Genomic DNA, 23,776 nt, shown 5'->3' with positions numbered 1-23,776 from the left:
GACTTTCACCACGTCACTCAGATGTGGAAGAGCATTTCCTCTCAAATAATCCTGTTTATCAGAGATGAGTTGAGAACTTCAATCACTCTGACTGACAGCACCAGGAGCCCTTGGCCTTTATTTAACCCGGAAAATCCCACTGAGATCAACCTCCTGACCCCCACTTTATCTCCAGTTTTACCCAAATCGAAAAGTTCCTCGACTGGAGCTCACAGCCTGTAGGCCAGTGTCACGTCTCATTTGAAAGCTCAGACCTACAAAACTGATCTAAACAGAACTTGTTTGCGTTTCTGTGTCACTTTTTTGCCACTTTTTTTTACCTCTTTTTTGTTGCTCTTTTGTTGCTTTTTTGTCCCTTTTGTCACACTTGGTTAAGGTATGTTCTTACCTGAGCTTAGACAAGTTGATACGTACCTGTCTGGTGTTTGTGCGTGCGCTCAGTCATGCACAACGACCAAAGATGTTGTTAGCATTTGGCCTCTCCCAGTATATTCCTATAGCTCCAAATGGAGGGTGAAGTTAGAAGCGACCACGCTCTTCCACGGACACACACAAAGACCAGATAGGTACGGATCAACTCGTCTAAGCTCAGGTAAGAACATATCTCAGTATGGAAAAACAGTGGCCTGTTCCTTTAAGTCTTTTTCTGGGCCCCAGAGGGGATCCCATTGTACAAACATTTCCAGGCAGGGAAACTGGAGCCCCTGGAGGAAACCTAAACATGTGACACAGAGAGAACATGCGAACTCCACACAGGAGGTTAATCCGCCGCATCACCATGCCACCCTGTATCTCCGTTCTAACTCAATTTAGCCGCCATGTTGTTCTTGTTTTTCTGCTCACGATTAGATCAAACAAGATTGAGAGAAGAGTCTGCTTGGTCTGGTAAGAGTTGATAACATGGTCACTGGCTTTAGCTTCACACCACAGAAGAAAGCATCATTTCAGGACAAAAGAAACACGGACAAATCTAGAAAAACAGGAGCCACTTTGACAGTGTAAATCATGTCAATGGTAACAGCTGAAGTATTGTTGGTAGTAACTATATCCTTATTATAAAATGTACTTTCATTTATAAGCGCTACTGACTCAGGGATGAGGCCAAAGGAACTCATGTGGCGCTAATACGTGGGTGTATGAGGATCAAAATCAGTTCACTCCAGTGGAATTACACCTAAAAGCCAACGAGTGCAGCACGGCATGTTTTTTTTTACATTTACTTCACTTGTGCAAAATGATCATAGCTCGTAGCACTCACGCGGTGGAAGGTCGTGTCTCCTCACCTCGCTAAAAGGAGCCTGAGTTGGTGAATGCTGGGTAAGTCGTAACGCACACTATTGCTTTTCTGAATCCAGCACGGTGCAAGGTTCAACAGTTCTGTGCACATGTTGCCAATTTGTTTTTGAAATGCAACACTGAACACATGCTGGCGTTGTCTGAAAGGAACTGGCAATACTTAAAAGCACAAACGGCGTCTAATGGTTTTGTTTAACAGTCTCGGTGTTTGTTCTGAACATGGAGGAGTTTGATATTGCTGAAGAAAGCTGTTTGAAAGCACTAATAGCCCTTTTCCACCAGGCTGGTGCCGGTGCTGGTTCTGGGCCAGTTCCAGTTTCAGAACCGGTTCTTTCGTTTTCCATTGAAAAAACGCTGGCTCTTGGTTCCAAAATCTGGGAACCAGTTAAAAGCTGGACCAAGGAACGAGCAGCAGTGATGTCAGCGGCTGGGGGCGTGGCTCTCTCCTCCAACAAACAATCAATATTAGTTAGTTTGTGCTTAGAACTTCCTGGAGAAGCCAAAACAGTCTGTGGAGGAAACTGTTGTTTTGCTCTTTAGCTAAAACAAGAGTTAGAAAGAAGAAATCAAAATGTTAACGGCTGCTGAGACTGAAACATAAACTTATTGTTCTGTATTTTATAACCAGAAGTGGCTGTAGTAAGATGTTACTATCCATGTTTGATGTTGACTTCCCAAAGCGTTGCTATGACAACAGGCACAGCTCTCATTTTGGTGGAAAACCAAGTCAGTTTGGAACCAACCGGCACCAGAACCAGCCCAGAACCAACACCTTGGTGGAAAAGCCCTATCAGAGATACTTTCTTACTACTTTTACAACTGCCAGAGCACATATCGGCAAACTTTGGGGTTAGGATTTTGAACTTGCTAGTCATAGTTTTTTTCTTCTCTCTTTTATCTTAATACAATTCTCAAATAGACTGTCATTGCCTATCACATAACAAAAAACAACACAATAGCAGCAGTTATTCAATAGCTTTCTGTATGCCAGTGAGAATATCAGTGTTTACCTTTTAAAGCCAATGCATTTAGGGTTTGGTGATGTTTAACGGGCCACATTTAGCTCACCTCTGAACTCGGGCAATTGTTCGTAATAGTAATGCTTTTGTCTCACTCTGTTTCTATTCTGACTGTGACACACTGACATGCATTCTTATAATGATGACTCTTGTTTATCTTAGTTTTGTAACAGCAGCTGAAGTGGAAACCATATCATTTTATCACAGAAGCAGCAGCAAAAACATCCACTGCAGATATAGTTGCTGAATCATGTATAAAGCTGTTTGATTCAGCAAAGCCGCGTTGCTATGACACTCTGCACGTACCGCTCATCCTTCTGATATTCAGCCGGTTTGCGAGGCCTTTTATTTATTCTCATCCGAAGACAAACACACTGCGAGGAACACAACCTCACGGCAGCGCTAACAAACAGAGACACGGCGGACTGAATAAATAAAATAAAAAGAAAGAAGAAGAAGAAGAAGAAGAGTGGAGGAGAAGCAGCAGAAGCTTTGTGTACGTTGCATCGCTCTCCCTCTCTTAGCACGCCGCTGCCATGTTTGTTTACCGTCTCTGGTGTGAACATCCATGCATGGCTGCAGCTTTCACATCCCCACATGTCACTGTGGTAGTGCACAGTCATACAAACACAGCTTTTTCTGTCCAAGCCCCCCCCCCCCTCCTCCTCCTCCTCCTCCTCCTCCTCCCCCTCCTCCCCCTCCTCTTCATCTGTCTCTCGCTTCCCTCCCAACCCCTCTCCTCTCCTCCAGTATAAGGCTCACACAATGCAGCCCCTTAAAGCCACATCTTAACCCACTTCTTCACATAAATCCCACTCAGAGGGTCCCAGGCACTTCTACGACAATGTGCGCCAGTTTGAAAGCATTCGTGTTCGCTAGGAAGAGATTTGTTCTCTCCTTGTTCTAAAAGTGGAGAGATAAACTGTAAGCTAACTTGTTAATTAAATTTGTACTGTTTTTTGGAACGGCAGTTTCATGAACGGTAGGTCTGAAAAAAATCCCGTCGCCTTTTACAAACATGCACATTCAGACTGATCCTGATGTACACGAGCCTTACTCCACTCTTCTTAAGTACATCATCCATGGATCTTCTGACTCCGCCCCCCTTTTGTATACACTGACCACATTTTGACTCATGGGGAGGTTTGACTTTTTAAACTCATTAAAGGTGCACTATGCGACTTGGTGTTATGCGTGCAGCGTAGCACCTTTGCTTTCCCTCACAGTGGCCTTTATGATGCTCCAGAATCAATAGTTTTTAGGGGTTCGTACCAGAAACTGACCAGAAACTGACCAGAAACCCCAAAACAATTGATTCTGGAGCATCAAGGCCACTGTGAGGGAAAGCAAAGGTGCCACGCTGCACCCATAATGCCACTGAGTCACTAAAAGGTCAAATATGTACAAATATGAAGGTTTTTTTTCACATAACAAGTTACATAGTGCACCTTTAAGCTTCCTAACACATGTGTCTTGTTAGAACAGATATGACCTAGTATTTGTTATTGATTTGATCACATTAAAAAAAAGGTAATAGTGTGATGGAGTGATTCCACATGTGCCCGACATCAACCACTGACACATTTCCAGTTATCGTATCAAGCCTTCATGGTATTATTTGCACTACGGGGCAGAGCCGGCACTAATGCTCTCTCGGCGCTGGAGAAAATCGCCGCAGCCGAATATGTCAGTTATGTGTTCGCATGTCCCCCTGCCCGCCCTGCATTACATAACCACTGACGCACTCATGATCCGTGAAAGAGTGCGAATCAGTTTTGCTCGGTTGATCCCAGAGGTCAGCGCAGAAAGAAAGAAAGAAAGAAAGAAAGAAAGAAAGAAAGAAAGAAAGAAAGAAAGAAAGAAAGAAAGAAAGAAAGAAAGAAAGAAAGAAAGAAAGAAAGAAAGAAAGAAAGAAAGAAAGAAAGAAAGAAAGAAAGAAAGAAAGAAAGGCTGCAGAATGTGGTGGAGGTTGCAACAGGACTGGTCAAAAGTAAACAAGGTCGTCTGTGGCGCCTGTGAATGGTGACAGAGAAGGGACCAAAATGACACAGGCTGTGTGTCTATTGTCTGGGAATGGGAGAAAATGCCTCAAGGAAAAAAGCCAAAGCAACCAGCTATAAAATACTGTAACAGAGCTCCAACAAAATGACAGGAATCTAAGAAAGGAATAAAGGGAAGATATCTTTAGGCTCGTAAAACAAACACATCTCTTTAAATGTGATGAAATCTGTGGAAAAGCTGCTATTTCCTCTTCAAACAGAATTACCCATAATATCCAAATGTCACATTATTGAAGCAGTATGTTCACTTATCTGCAAACACTTTATTTTAGGCTATTTCCACTCATAATGATATGTTTTTATCTTCGCAGGGAGCAAACATTACAGGGACAAATCAATGGAAAATTACACATTTTAATGCCGTGTGCATCGGGCTAGGCTAAAAAGCTGTCATTGTGTGATTAGCTGCGGCGCCACCCAGAGCAATAGCATTCACGAAAAGTCAATGTGGAAATATTAGGATGATGCTCTTGGAAAAACATAAGAACAGGAGTTGCATCAGCTGAAGTAAACCGACAGGAGCACGGCTAGCAAACTGCCACCACCATTCACCACACGGAGACCATGTGGGTGATGTGTCTCGTCCAATGACATAACACCAGGAAGCTGGAAACTGATGCATCAATGACTAAATAATAGGGCTGTGACGATCCACTTTAGTCACGATCCGATACGTATCACGATACTCACGATACAATAAGTCATTATGATTTATAATATGTTTACCTTAAAGGGACTAGACAGAGTTTAAAAGAATGTCAAAGTTAAGTATTTTCCTCCCCTGCATGTTCCAAAAATGTCCTCATGTGTAGAATGAGCCCAGATCTATTCACAACTGCCTCTAAATCCTGCACTGTCGTCATGCACAAGTTTAATATAGAAGCTGCAGTTACACATAAGACCTGAGGGGGCAGTAGTGAGTATAACATGGTCAACTTGCATCTTGCCCCTTTAAGATTGAAAAGTGCATTAACATAAAATGTAACAAAGAACTGTTACTGGAAAAGGATGCAGGATAAAAATGCCTCCAAACACAAGCATTGAAAGTATTGCAATACTTGGACAAAGTATCGATACTTGGTATTGCAACACAACATGTTGTGATCCAAAGCCGATGCGATATTGTGTCCCAGCCCAACTAAATAACATATAGCAACCTTAAAGCAGCATGTGGACGTTTAGGGGCGATATATGAAAAGGTTTGCAAGACGATGTGGCTTTGTTAAGGCCACGCCACAAAACAAAGATAAAAGAACATAAGAGACTGGTGTTAAAGAACCTGATGAAGAATTAATACTGCAAAATTCACATCTTTTATTTATATGCAACTTCAAACAGAATTGACACCATTTCAACAAACAGTCTCTACAGTCTAGACTCAGACTCAGCACAGGCTTGAAATTTCAGCAATAAGGACATAAAGCCGCTGTTTAGGGCAGGTCTGTTGTGTTCAGCGCTTATTCTCTCTGACCGCTCGAGTAGCAGCCGGCCAGTGTGGAAATCAATTTGGCCAATGCCCTCAATTTAAGCGACTCTCAAATCCAGCGCGAGGATGATTTCGGGTTGAACGTTTGGCCATTAATAGTCATTTATCAACAGCACAACCGCTGCGTGCCCACGCCAATACGAAGCAGCTGGCACTCGCGGCGGCCCACGTCTGCGAGACGCCGCACAACTCATTTACATTGGTGACAGCGCGCCGGCGTAAACAAAGCAAACCTCTAATGACATCGAGCCACGCGGCTTTACTCTATTTGGATTTAAGGGAGAAAATAACAGCTGAATTTGACCCTGAACAAAGGACTGCACAAATGTAGCAGTGCCTAGTGTTAGAACAGGGCTGTTGTTTGTGTCGAGGGCCGGAATTGAGCCCCCAATGCGGGTCGCGGGCCACACATATTGTAAAGGACTGTGTAACAATATCTTACATTTATTGCGCTTTTTCAGCCTGTGTTACATGTTTCTCAAAGTGCTACATAAAGTCTTCATGTTATGCTTCACTTTTCTGCTCTGGGTCTTTTCGTGTTAGTCTTTGCCAGGACAATTTTATTTATCTACGTATTGTTGTTTGTCTTTCTGCTTCTGATCATCAGGCTGATCACGTGACATGATTGGTCACATAATCACTCTGTTTAAAATCTCCACCTGTGATCAATTCCACTTGCCCTGACGAAGACCTGTGCGGTGGAAACGCGTAGGCTGGTCCACATTCAATAAAGGACTTTTATTTTTGCTACATGACTCGAGTGCCTCGGACTTTATTTTGCTTTTTTTTGACTGCGTTCGCTACTTAGCACAAGCTACTCCACAAACCAGTCTCAGCAAATGTATTCTTATAAAGCTCAGCCCAGTCTTTGAAGAGCACCGGTCTAACTTCTCACTCTTTCCCAGACCATTGATGCACTCGCCGCCTTCTATTTTCTGCTACATAAAGTCATTGTGTATTCACTCCACCATTAATGGCAGTACTATTGTAGCCACAGCCGCCCTGGGGCAGACTGGCCATTTACCACGTGGCTATAATATGCTGTTTATATCCTGATCTATAGAAAGTCTATGGGGAACTGACCAAATCCTTTTCCCCCACTGTATGTCAGTGCCCTCTGCTGGACACGTGTGGAATTCTTTCTTTTTTTTTAAATTTAAGCTGCCCCCTAGTGGCCGGAGTGAGCAAACTGTTTATTTCTTTTAAAATTCATAACTCCGCACAGGAATGGGCTAGAGACTTACTTTTTGACATACTCAGGAATCATGCTCCTCAAAGGGCCACATTAAATCTCACCTTGACACCTTGACGTTGACACATGTGAGTTAGAAGGTCCCCCCTATCTAAAGCGGTGTCCATAATCAAAGTTTTAGTTACAATGTGGTTTGCACAGGAACAACATCTTCGGAGTTGTGTTTTGAGCTATACATGCAAGTTTGAGTCATCTGTAAATCCCCAACTATTCCAAGCTTCCTATGCGGCCCTATACAGACAGCCACGCGTCACATGTGGGGGCGTTTACCCCTACAAGAGCCCCTTATTCTAGCTCTAGTTACAGCAGGTACATCTGCAGAGCCAGAAAGGAATCAGCTTTAATGGAAAGCGAGGGAAGCAGGATCTCAAAGGATGAGGAAGATCAACATTTTCTAACCAACAAAATGTAAGATGCTGATCCAGATGTGTTTGAAATGATCACCAGCCATGCACTTAAGAGAGCAGTCCGGGCTGATCCAAAAGTGCAGGCAAGTTCAAGATGTACAAGCAAATCTGCCAAAGCACTGATGTCTAGTATTTCAGGGGAAAAAACCCAAAAAGTTTCATCTAGACAGCTGTCACGCAGTAGGCTAAAAGAAAATAAATCGGTTGATCTGGCTTGGCTTTGAAAGCGAGCGAGAGACAAACTCAACCTCAAAACATGTCAGAGGGGAGCTCATTGTACCAAGTCAAACTTTTCCTCCCAACTTTCCGCATTCTTTAATCACCTTGTCGCTTCAGTAATTTAGAGACTGCTTTTCTTTGGCTGTCGTGAACAATAGACTCAGGTACAGTCGTATCTCCACAGTGACTGGAAGCGTTCGGGCCAGGTTTGGGGCAGAAAGCTTAGAGGAGGATGTCCCTGGCATTACATAAATCCTTTTCTGAACCCTCGCAGCATCTGTGGACAGGACCCGAAAGCACGGGCACAACTCTTCATCTTAAACCTGTCCATGGTGTGAGGCTTATGACAAACACGATGCTTTTACAGCCTCTGGAGGAAGGAATGGATTCAACAGGTCGGGATGGAAGTACGGGACACTTTTTTACACTGTGCTTTCTATGGCAATGGTGTGAGTTGCCAAAGAAATAGAAGGGACGAGCAACCATTGTTCCCAGACACACATTCACTATAAACAATATTAAAAACGTAGAAGTAACATCCAAATGCTTCTACATAAACAATCAGTCAAGTTTGTTTTATGTTAAAGATGCATTATGCAACTTTTTATTGATATGTGTGTGTATGTGACCTCATAGTGACCAAGTGGCTGTGTGAGTGGTCATTATGGCGGCTTGACTTTCCATCACAGTGGTCCCTAAGACGCTCCAGGATCAACTGTTTTGTAGGTTTTCTGGTGAGAGCGTCCATACGCAGTGAAAACCTTCCAACCAATGGATCCTGGAGCGTCTTAGGGACCACTGTGATGGAAAGAGAAGTCGTCATGCTGACCACTCACACAGCCACTTGGTCACTATGAGGTCAAATAAAAAGTTGCTAATGCACCTTTAAAGCTCGATTTATCATTACGGAGAATGTGTAAGGAATCCCAGAAATCATAGCAATTCCAAGCTCTATCATGTAAGCTGTTCTTTTGACTTTGAATAGTACAGGCTCTCTTTTGAACCGTTTTCACTTTGCAATAGTTTGCGTTCATGTCACATTATGAGATGAGAAGAGCCCATAGGCAGGTAAGAGTTTCATGGTGCTGACATACCCTCAAAAATGTGTTTTTCGACCTAGTTTATGGATAATATCTATAAAATATTCCAAAACATGTGCATGATGTTGAGCAGCGGAGAGGATTTTCCAGTCAAAAGATTAATACAGCAGGGTTGGTGACCTACTTTCTGATAAACCATAAACTTATTTTGTGTATTAGTAGAAGAAAATGTTCCTATGTTCCCTCCTATGTTCCCTCCTATGTTCCCTCCTATGTTCCCTCCTATGAAGATGTGTTGCCACCTGCCCTCTATCTGGAGATTATAACATCCAATACTTGAAGATCTTTATTCAGCTATGATTAAAAGATAAGTATAGGAATCTGTAAACTGCTTGCACAGCGGATCCTACTGTCCTAAAGTTTCATGTCGACCCAGTCACAGCTGTTTATTTGTAGGGCATGTTTCCGACATGCAAGTCTTCTCTGTCCATATCTCCCCTTTTCTTTTGTGCAGTATAATGCAAATGAACTGTGCCGTTGGATGGATTCTTGCTTCCCGTCCGGTTGGGCCTCTTGAGGTCACGCTGAGCGCCACGGCAGCTGTTTTCGGACACGTCTTGGCGACTGGGGCATTGCTCCTTTTAAGTGCCTCGCTGGGAGCTACAGGGAGCGAGAGTTCGGCCCCCGCGATCTAATCCCTGCGTGAAGGCTTGTAGGACTTTCTCTGCTCTCCCTAATTATCCCCTCAAAGTCCTGCCCAAAAGTTGCTCTCCTCGCGCACACAGCAGCAGTCGCAGTGGAGTCTGAGCCGTCTGTCTTCGGGCTCTTCTGTGTCTTCTCTACCCACTGCCTGTCATGCCTTCTCCAACTGCGACTCCATCTTTTCAGCTTTCTGTCTCTCTGTGTCACTGGCTGCTATCGTCGTTTCAGTCTGACATCGGTCTCCCCTGCACTCCGGAGTCTAAATTTAGGCTTTTTTTGTGTACATTCCAGAAATGTAAATATGAATTATGTAGAAATGTGTGATGTGCCGGCTTTTTTATTTTAGTTTACCCACGATTGATATACACTTCAATCATTTTCACTCTAAACAGGAGGTGTTTAAACATGTTGTATAACTCAAAGTGGACACTCATTTAGCTTATACATACTTTCTATACTGATTCCATATATAGAAATGCCCATACTTTTTGTCTCCAAGGGCCAAAATGAAAAAGTGCCTGTTGGTCGCGGGCCAAACACGGCAATGTTTATTTATTTATTGACCTTTATTTAACCAGGATAGTCCCACTGAGATTAAGAATCTCTTTTTCAAGGGAGTCCTGGCCCCAGAGGGGAATCTATTGTACATGTTTTTAGTGGTAGGGGAAACCCGGAGCGTGAGCGCTAACCGCTGTGCCACCGTGCCGCCCAATGTCAATGTCAAGCCTAAAACACATATAACTGCAAATGATGAGTTCCTTTATTTTATTTTTCAGGGTACATTTGCATTTGATTCTATCTATGCAAATAACATGCTACATTAGAACAAATGTTAACTATGAGAAAATCCTAGTTTTAGTTGAACAAAATCAACATTTCTAGCAATATAGTGCAAAAAATGTACAACACCAGTTTTTCTACCTATAGTGAATTTACCTCATTCATTTGTTAACTCAAAGTAAATGCTACTTTTGATCATTTTGAAAGTGTCAGTTCAGCATAAATTATTTTGATGTAACAAGCTTTGCAATAAAAGTTAGAAAACTGGGAAAGTTGATGCTATAACGCTCTGCGATAAACACAGAGACACCACAACAGTGTTTCCTTCACTTTGGGAAAGAAGTGAAACAGTGTACTGCATCCTTATTTACCATTGAGAATGAATGGGAGGGTTAGTATTAAACAGACGCGGTGCAAAAGGTCTCTGGCGGGCCAACGGAATTGTTCCAGCGGGCCAAGTTTGGCCCACGGGCCCCACTTTCGGCACCTCTGATATAGACTTGAATGGAGGTTATTTATGCCGCTGGAGAAGCAGAACAGATACAGGAACGTAACATTCTTTGGGAGTCCAGAGAAACTAGATCCTTGAGTATTTTTTTTTCAAAACGTTAACTAGGTATTGATTCTTTCAGTTTGGTATTTATTGTGAAATAGTAGTTGTGTTTCAAAAGCAAATCCATTTTGAAATTTCTAGAAATCATTGCCTTGTTTTATTACATTCATTATGTCTTCTTGAGTAATAAACTTTAGTTTTTTGGTTTCTTTTTGAAAGACACTAGGTAGAAATAAAAATGTTTATATACCTTACGCGTTTCGATGGACAAGGAGCAGAACAACATCCCAATAAGAGACGCATCCTGCACGTCGGGAGACGCCTCTGACGAAGACGGAAGTAGTTCCTTATAAGGTATTTGAACATTTTTGTTTCTACCTAGTGTCTTTCAAAAAGAAACCAAAAAACTAAAATCATTGCCTTGTTGGAAGTTCATTCGTTCAGAAGTAAATGGTATGAATCCCAATGAATAAAGGAATCCACATTTTCCTTTTGCCCATGTTGATCTATTCTATTCATTTCTATTCTATTCCTTCAGTCACCAACATACTGAAGGAGATACTTAGAATAATAGAATATGCATGTGTACTATATAGATATATATATGAGTTCTCACAGCAGGAGAAACGCTCCGTGGCCTTGGGCTCTGGCTGCTGTACCTGCAGGCAGCCGCATATATTCTCATCACTGACCTTGGGCGAAGCTGTCTTGCCATAAAACCAGCCAACAGGGGAGACAATAATGATGTCACGAGCCACTGGCACTAAACCGATGTTCATCCACGGCTCTCAATGGAGCCTTTATGGCTTTATTAGCACAGGAGATATTCAAGATAAAGACAATCGCAAGCCTTACAAAGAAGATCAGATATTTCTCATCTGCTAAATGGACCACGGCAGGTTGTTAAGTAGAGCGTGGATAGAAAGTGGAGCACCATTCTGGGCCTGTGTCGTGGCGTATAAAAAGTTAGCTATAACATCAAAGCTGTGTATAGAGTGAGCGCATATGTGAACCAAATATAAGACAGGCCTTGATATCACCCAAGATAGCAATGCTGCAAATCACAGTGCCCCATATAAAGTCTGTGTCTTCATCCTCCCATCGTGACGTGATGGGAGATTTAGTCTCACTGATCTGACAATATATGTTCTTAGTGATGACTTTATGCATATTATTATTATTATTATTATTTTTATTATTATGACAAAATCACATTGGAAGATCAGACTAGTGCATACTGTTATTGTGTCGTTAGGCAAGACACCTCTCCAGCCTTACATCATCATCCTCATCATCACCATCATCATCATCCTCTACACCATCATCATCATCATCATCCTCATCCTCTCAACCTTTTGGCGCCGCGACCACCATTTTAACAGTTAAAGGGTTCGAGACCCCCGCTCGGGTCACGCCGTGAGAAATGGAAATAGTAGCCGACATAAATCTTAAAAAACGAAGAAAAAAAAACTACGAACAAATAATGACACTCTGGTAAAATAGCAAACACATGCTACAATAAAATATCAGATTATACGCTAATGAAAATATGAATATTTTATCTAAATGATCTGGCGACCCCCCAAATTTGTCTCGCGACCCCCTTGGGGGTCCTGACCCCCAGGTTGAGAACCACTGCTCTACACCATCATCATCCTCAGTATCATCATCATCATCATCCACATCTTCATCATCCTCATCATCATCATCCTCATCAAAAGGGATCAAAAATATAATGTATAAAAATATACTGATAATTAAATGGCTCTATCATTGTTTAGCCTCACAGCTCTGACGAGGGTGGACTCTCCTGCTGACCGCGCCCTCTGACCTCTGCTCCTTTTGCAAACATAACTGAGACTCATGACTCTGAGCCTCCTGCTGACCGTGCCCTCTGACCTCTGCTCCTTTTGCAAACATAACTGAGAGTCATGACTCTCTGCCTCCTGCTGACCGCGCCCTCTGACCTCTGCTCCTTCTGCAAACATAACTGAGTCATGACTCTGAGCCTCCTGCTGACCGCGCCCTCTGACCTCTGCTCCTTCTGCAAACATAACTGAGTCATGACTCTGAGCCTCCTGCTGACCGCGCCCTCTGACCTCTGCTCCTTTTGCAAACATAACTGAGAGTCATGACTCTGAGCCTCCTGCTGACCGCGCCCTCTGACCTCTGCTCCTTTTGCAAACATAACTGAGTCCTGACTCTCCGCCTCCTGCTGACCGCGCCCTCTGACCTCTGCTCCTTCTGCAAACTGAGACTCATGACTCTCCGCCTCCTGCTGACCGCGCCCTCTGACCTCTGCTCCTTCTGCAAACATAACTGAGAGTCATGACTCTCCGCCTCCTGCTGACCGCGCCCTCTGACCTCTGCTCCTTTTGCAAACATAACTGAGTCCTGACTCTCCGCCTCCTGCTGACCGCGCCCTCTGACCTCTGCTCCTTCTGCAAACTGAGACTCATGACTCTCCGCCTCCTGCTGACCGCGCCCTCTGACCTCTGCTCCTTCTGCAAACATAACTGAGAGTCATGACTCTCAGCCTCCTGCTGACCGCGCCCTCCGACCTCTGCTCCTTTTGCAAACATAACTGAGAGTCATGACTCTCCGCCTCCTGCTGACCGCGCCCTCTGACCTCTGCTCCTTCTGCAAACATAACTGAGAGTCATGACTCTCAGCCTCCTGCTGACCGTGCCCTCTGACCTCTGCTCCTTTTGCAAACATAACTGAGAGTCATGACTCTCCGCCTCCTGCTGACCGCGCCCTCTGACCTCTGCTCCTTCTGCAAACATAACTGAGAGTCATGACTCTCCGCCTCCTGCTGACCGCGCCCTCTGACCTCTGCTCCTTCTGCAAACATAACTGAGAGTCATGACTCTGAGCCTCCTGCTGACCGCGCCCTCTGACCTCTGCTCCTTCTGCAAACATAACTGAGAGTCATGACTCTGAGCCTCCTGCTGACCGTGCCCTCTGACCTCTGCTCCTTCTGCAAACATAACTGAGAGTCCTGACTCTGAGCCTCCTGCTGACCGCGCCCTCTGACCTCTGCTCCTTCTGCAAACATAACTGAGACTCATGACTCTCACCTCCTGCTGACCGCGCCCTCTGACCTCTGCTCCTTCTGCAAACATAACTGAGAGTCACGACTCTCCGCCTCCTGCTGACCGCGCCCTCTGACCTCTGCTCCTTCTGCAAACATAACTGAGAGTCATGACTCTCTGCCTCCTGCTGACCGTACCCTCTGACCTCTGCTCCTTTTGCAAACATAACTGAGAGTCATGACTCTCAGCCTCCTGCTGACCGCGCCCTCCGACCTCTGCTCCTTTTGCAAACATAACTGAGAGTCATGACTCTCAGCCTCCTGCTGACCGTGCCCTCTGACCTCTGCTCCTTCTGCAAACATAACTGAGACTCATGACTCTAATGGGCAGTGAGGGAGCTGCTGTAGGCGCGTTCTTATTGTCCACATCATCAGATTTTCTCCATAAAAGCCATGCGCTGTTACGTAAGCTCGACGCTGCTTCGCTTACAAGCCTTTGGACTTTGGAATCAGCTTCCTGTGTCCTCGTTGTTATGCTCAGTTCAAAAGGTTTAGACGCATCTTTTATCCACAGTAATACATTTGATATAAACCTGGATAGACTATTTACAAAATCCAAAGTTACAAAATCAAATGGGAAAAAACTATCTCGAGGTCCAGTCAGCTTGTTTTAACCTTGCCAAATACACAAACTTACATGACTAAGAATGAAAAGGCATTTGCAGTCACGTGGTTGTAAATCAATTGCACCGATGTATTTGGAACGTCAAATTAATGTATTTTAATGTCCCACCACTACCGCAACTGCAAGACTATGAAAAACATAAATACATTTCACTTCTCCTTAGGCTGGAGACTAAGCATATGGCTGCACTAGAGATTGCATGTGTAGATGCAATCCTTCATATTTACAGCAAAGGGATGTGCTCACTCCCTGCACAACACAATTTGCAAGTCTACAGACAGTTGAAATGAAAACCGGGACACCTTAAAGGAAGCCCGTTGGGTTTTTACAAACACAGTGGCCAGTGCGCTACTTGAAAACTTCTCCATGCGGGCTATACCAAGCAAACCACAGCGGGACCGTACTCAAGCAGTCTCGATATGCTGATGCAAGCCTACTATACTGCAATCTCCAAAGGGAGCAGGCAGCAGCGGCACGAGAAGGGGGACAGCACAAACAATGCACAGACATTCACTTTGGGGATCACACAAACAGCCACCTAGTGTTGCACGGCAGGATAAATAAAGGATTCTGCTCTTCTCTGAAAGACTGCGAAAACAAGCTAATAGTTCTGACCTCATTCATTGAAACACCAAAATGCAGCAACAAATCCTGCAATTGCAAACATAATATCTCTCACAGAGGAGGATAAAGAGGCCATTTAGTTGTGTTTAAATGCTACAGCTAGTGTAAAAAAAGGCATCTGATGAAGAAGTATTTGGTAAACTTCAATTAAGTATGACCACTCACAAACGTCTTAACTTTTAAGGACTTCATGGCAAGTTGCATTTACATTTTACAGCATGTATTTCTATGGAGGTATCAAACAATGTGCATATTGTGGCATTTTCAAAGAAATCACCATCAAAACAGGAAAAGCAGCCAAACAAGCACAAGTTAAAATAGCCTGGATAAGAAAACCAACAATACTACCCAGCTATGGTCTTACACAACTGGTAACCACAAACAACCACATTGTAAGAGCATTCCATTTTCAACACTGCACAGATATTTGCACACAGTTGGGCAACAAGAATAATGACGGTAACCACATTGTAAAAAAAGAAAAGCATAATCCAGACACAAACCACTTGCACATTGGGGAAAAGGGAAACTGCTGTACCTTTGCCTCTTCCTATCATGTTTTGGTGAGGAGAAGGGATCCGTACAGGTAAAAGGATAAAGGTCGCAGTCCAGGAAGAGCACCAGAGAAAAGACAGGAGAAAGGGGGAACAAGCTGTTGTTAGTAAAATGAATGAATGTTACCAACTGGCACTTCCACACAATGTGCTGACAGTCATGCAAATGGTGGAGGATGTGGAGAAAAAGGCGAGAAGCAGATGGAAGGAGGACACAGACGCATCTTAGTGAAGGAAAACTGTTGAGAATGGCACCACTCACTGCACGGATTTAGACCAGCATTGTTTTTCTGGGGAACACATTTTGTCGTTTGTTTGTTTTAGAAGTGGAGGAAGAAACTGGTTTCTCCTGCAGCTTAACAACAAGTATTCACATGCTACAGTCTAAAACATTATCATAATACTTAAAACAGTTACAGTATCACCCAGGACCTATATGTTGCTCAAATCACATAGACATGGTTGTGAAGTAGTTGTTCTTAAGCAGGGCAAGGCCTCAACTACTGGAGATCAGTTCCACCTGGCCACGCCTCACAGCCCCCTTTTCCTCCCTTTTTCCCACCAGGAAACAAGGAAGTTCATTGATCTTCATTGGTTACGTTCTTCTCCCCCTTCAATCTGGTCGTCCGCTTGGCTCGGTCCCTGCTAGCAAAAAGCAATCCTTACCTTTCAACTACTAAGCTTCTGCTTGTCTGCAAACTGTCAGTCACCCGGGCGTGTTCCATAAACACGTTCTTCTGTAAGTTATGACTTGAAGAATCTTTTTGACGGAGCTTCAGTATTGATGAAGCCTCTTGGATGAGAGGTGAAAACATCTTATATATAGATGACTTTGCCACTAAATAAGCTCTGGCACATCTTCAAAAGGCCTCATCTTGAAATGTGCTTCTACTGCTCTGCTACTATTTTCAAGTTCCTCTGCTTCAGGCAAGGTTAGTGTTACGCTAGCCAATGTCTATGCTTTTTTTTTTTTTTCATTATTATTATTAACGGCAGCACGTAGGCTTGTCTGTTCTCTGCAAAAATAGGATGTTATTTTTCCTGTCTGCCCACATCCCGGTGATTTCGCTAGCCCTCTCTGCTTTTCTTTCTTTCTTGTTTTTTCTTTCTTTGCTTTCCGTTGGTCTGCCCTCCCCGTCCTGTCACCGCGGAGGTTGTGTCTGAACCGCGGAGTGTGTCACTGCGAGTTAGCCGTGCGCCCGAGTACACAGCATACAATTATGTAATACACAGAGACCTGGGTGAGACGGCGCTGAGCGGTCACAGAAGCCATGAGTGGCCGAGCCCAAGGTTAGATGAGAACATGCCACGCCAACGAGCACCTTTAGCCCACAGCACACGCTCCATAGACACGCACTCCCATGTCCCATCCCGGCAAACAATGGAAGCAGCAAAACACGCACACGAGCAAGTAACTGAGAGGCAAAGTCAGAGGGGGGTGAAGTAGTAAAGTATTTACTCAAGTAACTGCACCTTGAAGCTTTTCTTACCCACAGATTTACTCACAGTGGAAAGAATCAACATACAATATCTTAACCAAAGCAACTCAACTTACAACACTCCGTTTTAGGACCTGAGAATTTGTGAACTTGTACATGTACTTGAGTAAACGTAACTACTTCCCGCCTCTGGTCAAATGATATCATTACGAACCACACCAAGCAGACTTGAACCCAAACAGACATAAAGAGAAGAAAAGTGTACCTTGTTCTGCTTTCAGGTGCGCGAGGCCTTGAAGCCGAGAAATCAAACAGACAGAGAGGAGCACAGTTGAGAATAAACCCACACCAATACTCAGGTTGTATTGTCATTGCACAGGCTTTGCGCGGTGGCAAAACATGGCACACAACACTCTAAAGGCAAAAGCTTCCCCAAGTGCAAATGAAAGCTTTTGTTGTCGACAGTCAAAGGCAGAAGATGTTAGTTCTATACATCAGAGAAGTAAGCATTTAGGTTATTCAATGGAATATGAAAACAAAAGCCTACGGAACTGTTCTCACTGACTTTGAATGGTTCATCTAATGCAGGGGTCCTCAAACTTATTTTCTCTGGGGGCCACATTAACGTTCCTGACTGTGATGGGGGGCTGGGCCGGGTTGGCTATAACCTCAGGCCTCATTGTGAAGTAGAGATTACTCGCCTGGCACAGTCGTCCCCACTGCTACATCCACAAGATCAGCACTTCACTCCAGGCACATATTTGTTTTGCTGTAGTTGTTTCCTAAAATAGTAATTAAGTCTTCACATTTTGTTTTAAATACCACAGGTACACTTGTATTGTGCTTTACAAGCCTGTGTCACAAGTCTCTCAAAGCACTGGAGTCATTACTCATTCACTCCTCACTCTGTGGTATTATGTGTTGTTTATGTCCTGATCTCTTATGTCAGTGCCCTCTGCTGGACATGTGTGGAACATTATTATTTATTTAAGTTGCCCCCTAGTGGCTGGAATAAGTATACTGGTTATTTAGTTAAAAATAAAATCATAACTTAGCTCAGAAATGGGCTAGAGACTAACTTTTCCACATACTCAGGAATCTGTGCTCTACAAGTCAGGGGCCGGGTTGAATCCTCTGGCGGGCCGTAGTCTGAGGACCCCTGGTCTGGTGTATGGATAAAATGTTGACCATTTTAACATGACAGATAAATACTCTAAGTTGAAATGAAAACAAAACGTGTATTTTTAGTAACATTCACTTATATTGTTTGACTTCACTCTCTACTTCATAATCCTGAATACAAGCTACACACTGTTGACAATTAACTTTGATTGACTAAAACAAAAGAAAAAATCGTAGCAAAAGGACTCACCGGGTCTCCTCTGGACAGCTGCAATGATGACGGAAGAAAAAAGACAGAGCAAAGAAGAGAAAGTTCGGCATTAGCAACACGCTAAAACATTTGCATGTGCTAACATGCAAAGAAAACACACTTTTGAAGCATTATGTTTCATGTAAGGAACAAACAGGTGCCCCTTGACATGCCTGTTTAACATATTTATGGTACTTCAGTAAAAAACCCTGTGGAGAGAAACATCATCATATCTGTCCCGTTCTCTGGGGATTCAGATCGACATTGCACCTTGAACAAACAACTCTTTCAAAAACTGAGAATATTTGTTAAAGCTAATATTCTTCACCTGACATCACACAGATGACCTCACACACATTCAAAAAGCATAAATCCAGTGTTCAGATTTACGGTGAAGTGAGGCTTGTGGATGGCCAGGTGTTTCTCGACAGACCCATGTCGAAACTGTCCTCCATGTTTTATTCCAACACTGCTGACCTTTGTACACAAGAGAGGGAACCCGGGACATGACCTTTGTACACAAGAGAGGGAACCCGGGACATGACCTTTGTGCACATGAGAGGGAACCCAGGACATGACCTTTGTGCACATGAGAGGGAACCCGGGACATGACCTTTGTGCACATGAGAGGGAACCCGGGACATGACCTTTGTGCACATGAGAGGGAACCCGGGACATGGCCTTTGTGCACATGAGAGGGAACCCGGGACATGACCTTTGTGCACATGAGAGGGAACCCGGGACATGACCTTTGTGCACATGAGAGGGAACCCGGGACATGGCCTTTGTGCACATGAGAGGGAACCCGGGACATGGCCTTTGTGCACATGAGAGGGAACCCGGGACATGACCTTTGTAGTGTTTTGCATTTGTTTTGTGTAACTCTCTGGTTCGTCTCATCAGAGGAATGCTCATTGGGCGACATCATGACGAGGCACAAAATAAAGTGTCCTTGTGGCCGACATCTTCACCCGCGGTTTGGCACCTTTTGGGAATCAGATGTGTCAGAAGTGTTCACACCAGACGAGAGCCGTGCTCCCATTCAGTCGCTTTGGATCTTTGTTTTGCAACCTTGCTTTTTCGAAGTAAAAGAAACTATACGCTGAGAGCCACACGCACAAAATGTTATGTTTTTCATTCATAATCGTATTGCCCACATGAGCAAATTATTCCCCCCCCCCAAAAAAAAGAAAGATTCCACCAAGCACATATGGCATTTCTTTCACTTTTCAATGTTTTGTCTTGTTTTTGTGTTTCGTGAAATCTGCATAAAATCATTTGCATAACCACTCTCTCGTGAGAATGAGACAAATTAAACAAACCCTAATAATGACAGCCTGCATTGGCGGCTTACAGGGCTGGCTCCAGCTCATGATATCCGATGATTGCGAGTCAGTGCCATGCCTTGATCTGTGCCCTTCGTGCTCCACAGCCTGGCCCTCTTCCCACCACTAACTATCTTCCCACGACAGCCGGATCCGCCCTCTTTTAAGTGCTGATTAGCGAACTGGACTGTGGGTCGTGCGCCTGATTTTCCTCCTTTTTTCCCCCTTCCCCTCTGTAAAGAAGCCAAAATGGCCGACTCTCGTATGTCGACAGTGCCGGAGAGAAGCAAAGGACACAGTGAGGGAGGGGGAGGGGGCTCGACGGACAGGGGTTTCTCTTTGGATTGGCAATCACTGGAGGACACTTTATGCTTTATTTAATTATTATCATTTGTTTTTCATCATTTTTCATTCTGCCGGCGGTTTTCAAACCCACGGGTCTTTTACTGGATGTGGATCTTTCCAATCTGTTCATTTCAAGCCGTTTACAACCCAGCTCATTTTCTTTTTAGCCAACCAATTAACGTTGGTGGTGTTAAAGCAGCACTAAGTAACTCGTGCACCCTACAGGTCATAAACGCCACTGCAGGTGTCGTAGCATGTTACATTTTGAGTGAGTGTAAAAACTACACTGACAGAAAAGACAAACTTGGCTGTAAATACTGTTTAAGTGGTCGTCCCATTAACACTTGTATTAGAGGGACTACGAATAGGATTTATTAAGGTAAACAAGTTACTTAGTATTGCTTAGTCTAAGACGCTGCCCTGGGATAGACTGACAGAAGCCAGACTCCTCCAATCCATGGTACTAACCAGGCCTAACCTGCAGCTTCTCAGGATCAGGTGAGAGGCTCTCAAGAATCAGGCTTTCTCGAACCTACAGCAAGACTTTTTGATGCTTGTATAGTGTTTCTTTCATTTGTTCTGTTGTAGAAAAGCAAATGAATGGAAAAAAAGAGATCATAATATCCGATTTGGTCATGATCGTCACATCACTACGCTCCTGGCTTTTGCACACTACAACCACTCTCTCCTCCACGTCAAAATTAAGCTTTTTTTTTTCTTGATTCGACCCACGTCCAGAGCCAGCCAATGTCCCGGAGAGGACATGTGGTCTGAGCGTAATCCCCTGTTCTATTTTACCAGCACTCAAATCCAAACATAATTTCCAGCTTGGGCACTCGACACAAATGCCCTCCCTGCTCTGAATCAGGCAAGTCCCCGTAGCATTTTTTTTTTCTTTCCCCAATCCCCCCCCTCCCCCTCTCCGTTTACTCCCCCATGACCTACTTTATACAGAGAGATTATTGTAACTGTCATTTTTTCATGTATGTTTATTAATCCCCAAAGCTAAGCCCGGAGGCACCATTTCAGCACTTGCTTAACAGTTTGCTCGCCTTCAATTACGGGAGATCCGTCACTCCGTATTTGCGTCCAAAGATTTCCTCAGCGCGACTGCCAGAAGAGGGAACCGTTCTGCATATTCACAGCACAATCCGCAATGGCTTTTAATAACCTTGACCTTATGCGGAGCCGAAAGCACCCCGAGGTATTCCGGAGTCCCCGTTTTTTTCCTTCATTTAATTGAACGAGGGCTGGCATCCAGATCATTACCGTAAAAGATATTGATATTTGCACAACTAATGACACCGGCGGAATTGATCTGAATTGGAATGGGGGGTTTTGGAAAGTTGCTAATTCGCAAAATGACCTCTCAGTGATTACTCTTCAGATAATAATGTTCATCAGGGTTGACATAATAGATTGAGGCGGTCTTTGGAATGGCTTTTGAGATCAACTGACCCAAAAGATTCGGGTCCTGTTTAAAAAAAAAGAAGAGCCTTTAAAGCAGTACTAAGTAACGTGTTTACCTTAATAAATCCTCCCCGTAGTCCCTGTGGGGGTAATACAAGTGTTACTGGGATGATTGGAGGGTCTTTCATCGCCCCCTGGTGTCTCTGGACAGAAAACCATGTTTGCAACTTGACTGCCACCGGACCGGAGAAAGCAATACACACTAATGGAATCACGAAGAAGAAGCTAACATGCTAACGGGCAAAGCTAACTGTGGGCTAACGTCACTTTAAACAGTATTTACAGCCAAGTTTGAGTGAAAAAAAATATTTCCACTGTATAATTGGATGCACAGTAACCCTCTCTCCCTTCGCCTTTCCTGTCTTACTCTCCAAGACAATTAATAAGTTAAAAAATTGTAATTTGCTACTACACCTGCAGTTGCGCTTATGGCCTCTAGGGGGAAGAGTTACTTAGTACTGCTTTAATCCCATGGCTACTGTTTGGGATTTGCCGGTCCGGAGCCAGGGTGGTCGTGGTGGTGGTGGTGGTGGTGGTGGTGGTGCTGGTGCTGGTGTCTAATTTCAGCTCATTGCCCTGACACAGTTAGCCACTCTGATGCATCCCGATCCACATGGGAGGGGGGAGGCTGAACGTGTGTTTTAGGGCCAACTCTTTATAGGGCTAAGCTGTTACACCGAGCCGGAGCGTTTATAGAGCGAGAGTGTACGAGACGCTGCGGGAGATGGGAAAATGGACAGGAAAGTAAGACGGTCGCAGCAGTCGGCCGCGAGTTACACGGGGAGTTGGAGGTGCAGCATGTGGGCCGTATAAGACGGAGTGTGCGGGCGGTTTCCAGGGGGGGGGCTCTGCTCAAACAGGTGCAGGAGCGCTACGAGGATAAAGCAGCGAAAACGTGGGCAACCTTGAATGGAAAATGTGTCATTGAGGCCTTTGATGATGATTTTGTGCTCACCTTTCAATTTAGAGAAAGGTGAGAATTCGCTCATTAATTTGGAAGATTGAGGCACCTCAGAGCAAGACGGAGCTGCAAGGCCTTCATCCCCACTGCTGTCAGACTGTACAACAGTAAAGTAACTTGTGCAGTAGCCCCTCAGCAGAATACATGCAGTGACCCCTGTATTTACATCACTTATCAGCGTCGATGTAAACCTGCACTGCTAACACTGACTATAACTTTCTTTGTTACCATTATCTACTATTTAATTGTTTTTTTCTTCACATTTCCTGCCTATTTGCACACAGTGTTTCTCCATATTTAATGTCTCCATTGTGAGATCAATAAAGGCTATTTTATCTTATCTTCATTTCATAGAGATGAGGTAATAGGTCAATTCCAACAAACACAATAGGTGGGAGAAGGAAATGAGCAATTACAGCTCAATATCAATCATTTTGGTAACACTTTATAATAACTACACCTTATTTAGTCTTAATAAAGGATGAATGAACACTTACTTGAAGGGTCTAGATGGAAGTTTACGTTTTTATACTCGCTACTGCCGCCTCAGGTCATACGCGTAACTGCAGTTTCTATATTAAGCTCGTGCATGACGGCACTTCGGACCCGAATCAACAACCTTTTGAGTGTCGGGGCAGGATTTTAGAGGCAGTTGTGGAGAACAGGTCTGGGCTCATTGTACAGGACATGGCTGGAGCAAGTAGGGGCTAGAAAATCCCTGTTTGTTTTTATTTTTAATATCAATCTAGTCCCTTTAATCATGAACAATTTATTAGTTCAGTATGACTAACACTTAACTACTACAGTTAAAGGGACTATACAGAGTTAAAACAAGTTAAAACTAAGTATTTTCCTCCCCCTACATGTTACAGCCATGTCCTAATGTGTAGAATCACCACAACTGCCGCTAAAATCCTGCACTGTCACTCAAAGAGTCGTTACTTCGGACCTGAAGTGCCGTCATGCACGAGCTTAATATAGAGACTGCAGTTACGCCTAAGACCTGAGGTGGCAGCAGTGAGTATATAAATGACCAACTTGCATCTAGTCTCTTTAATGCCTCACTCATAATGAATAGTTATTCTCATGCATCATTTATTCATTGTTAAGTAGTTATTAAGCGTTAGTCACACTTACCTATTGAATTGTTGAT

General features: G+C 43.9%; 1 protein-coding gene across 2 annotated transcripts in view; it reads right to left on the bottom strand.

Annotated features, from left to right (window-relative positions):
- nrxn3b (neurexin 3b) overlaps nucleotides 1-23,776 on the bottom strand; it is a 498,054-nt gene that overhangs the window by 460,211 nt on the left and 14,067 nt on the right. The window contains exons 3-5 of one of the 2 annotated variants that reach the window (XM_079571780.1): nucleotides 18,523-18,540; nucleotides 17,416-17,442; nucleotides 15,696-15,707 (exon numbers count right to left, since the gene is read on the bottom strand). In XM_079571780.1, coding sequence (XP_079427906.1) covers nucleotides 15,696-15,707; nucleotides 17,416-17,442; nucleotides 18,523-18,540 — 57 coding nt within the window. The remainder of the gene's footprint in view (nucleotides 1-15,695; nucleotides 15,708-17,415; nucleotides 17,443-18,522; nucleotides 18,541-23,776) is intronic. The other variant, XM_079571779.1, reaches the window with a different exon arrangement.

This window comes from Gobius niger (assembly GCF_951799975.1).
Source record: "Gobius niger genome assembly, chromosome: 15".
NCBI classification, from domain to species: Eukaryota; Metazoa; Chordata; class Actinopteri; order Gobiiformes; family Gobiidae; genus Gobius; species Gobius niger.
The sequence above is the reverse complement of the archived record's forward strand: the minus strand, read 5'-3'. Positions and strand labels throughout refer to the sequence as shown.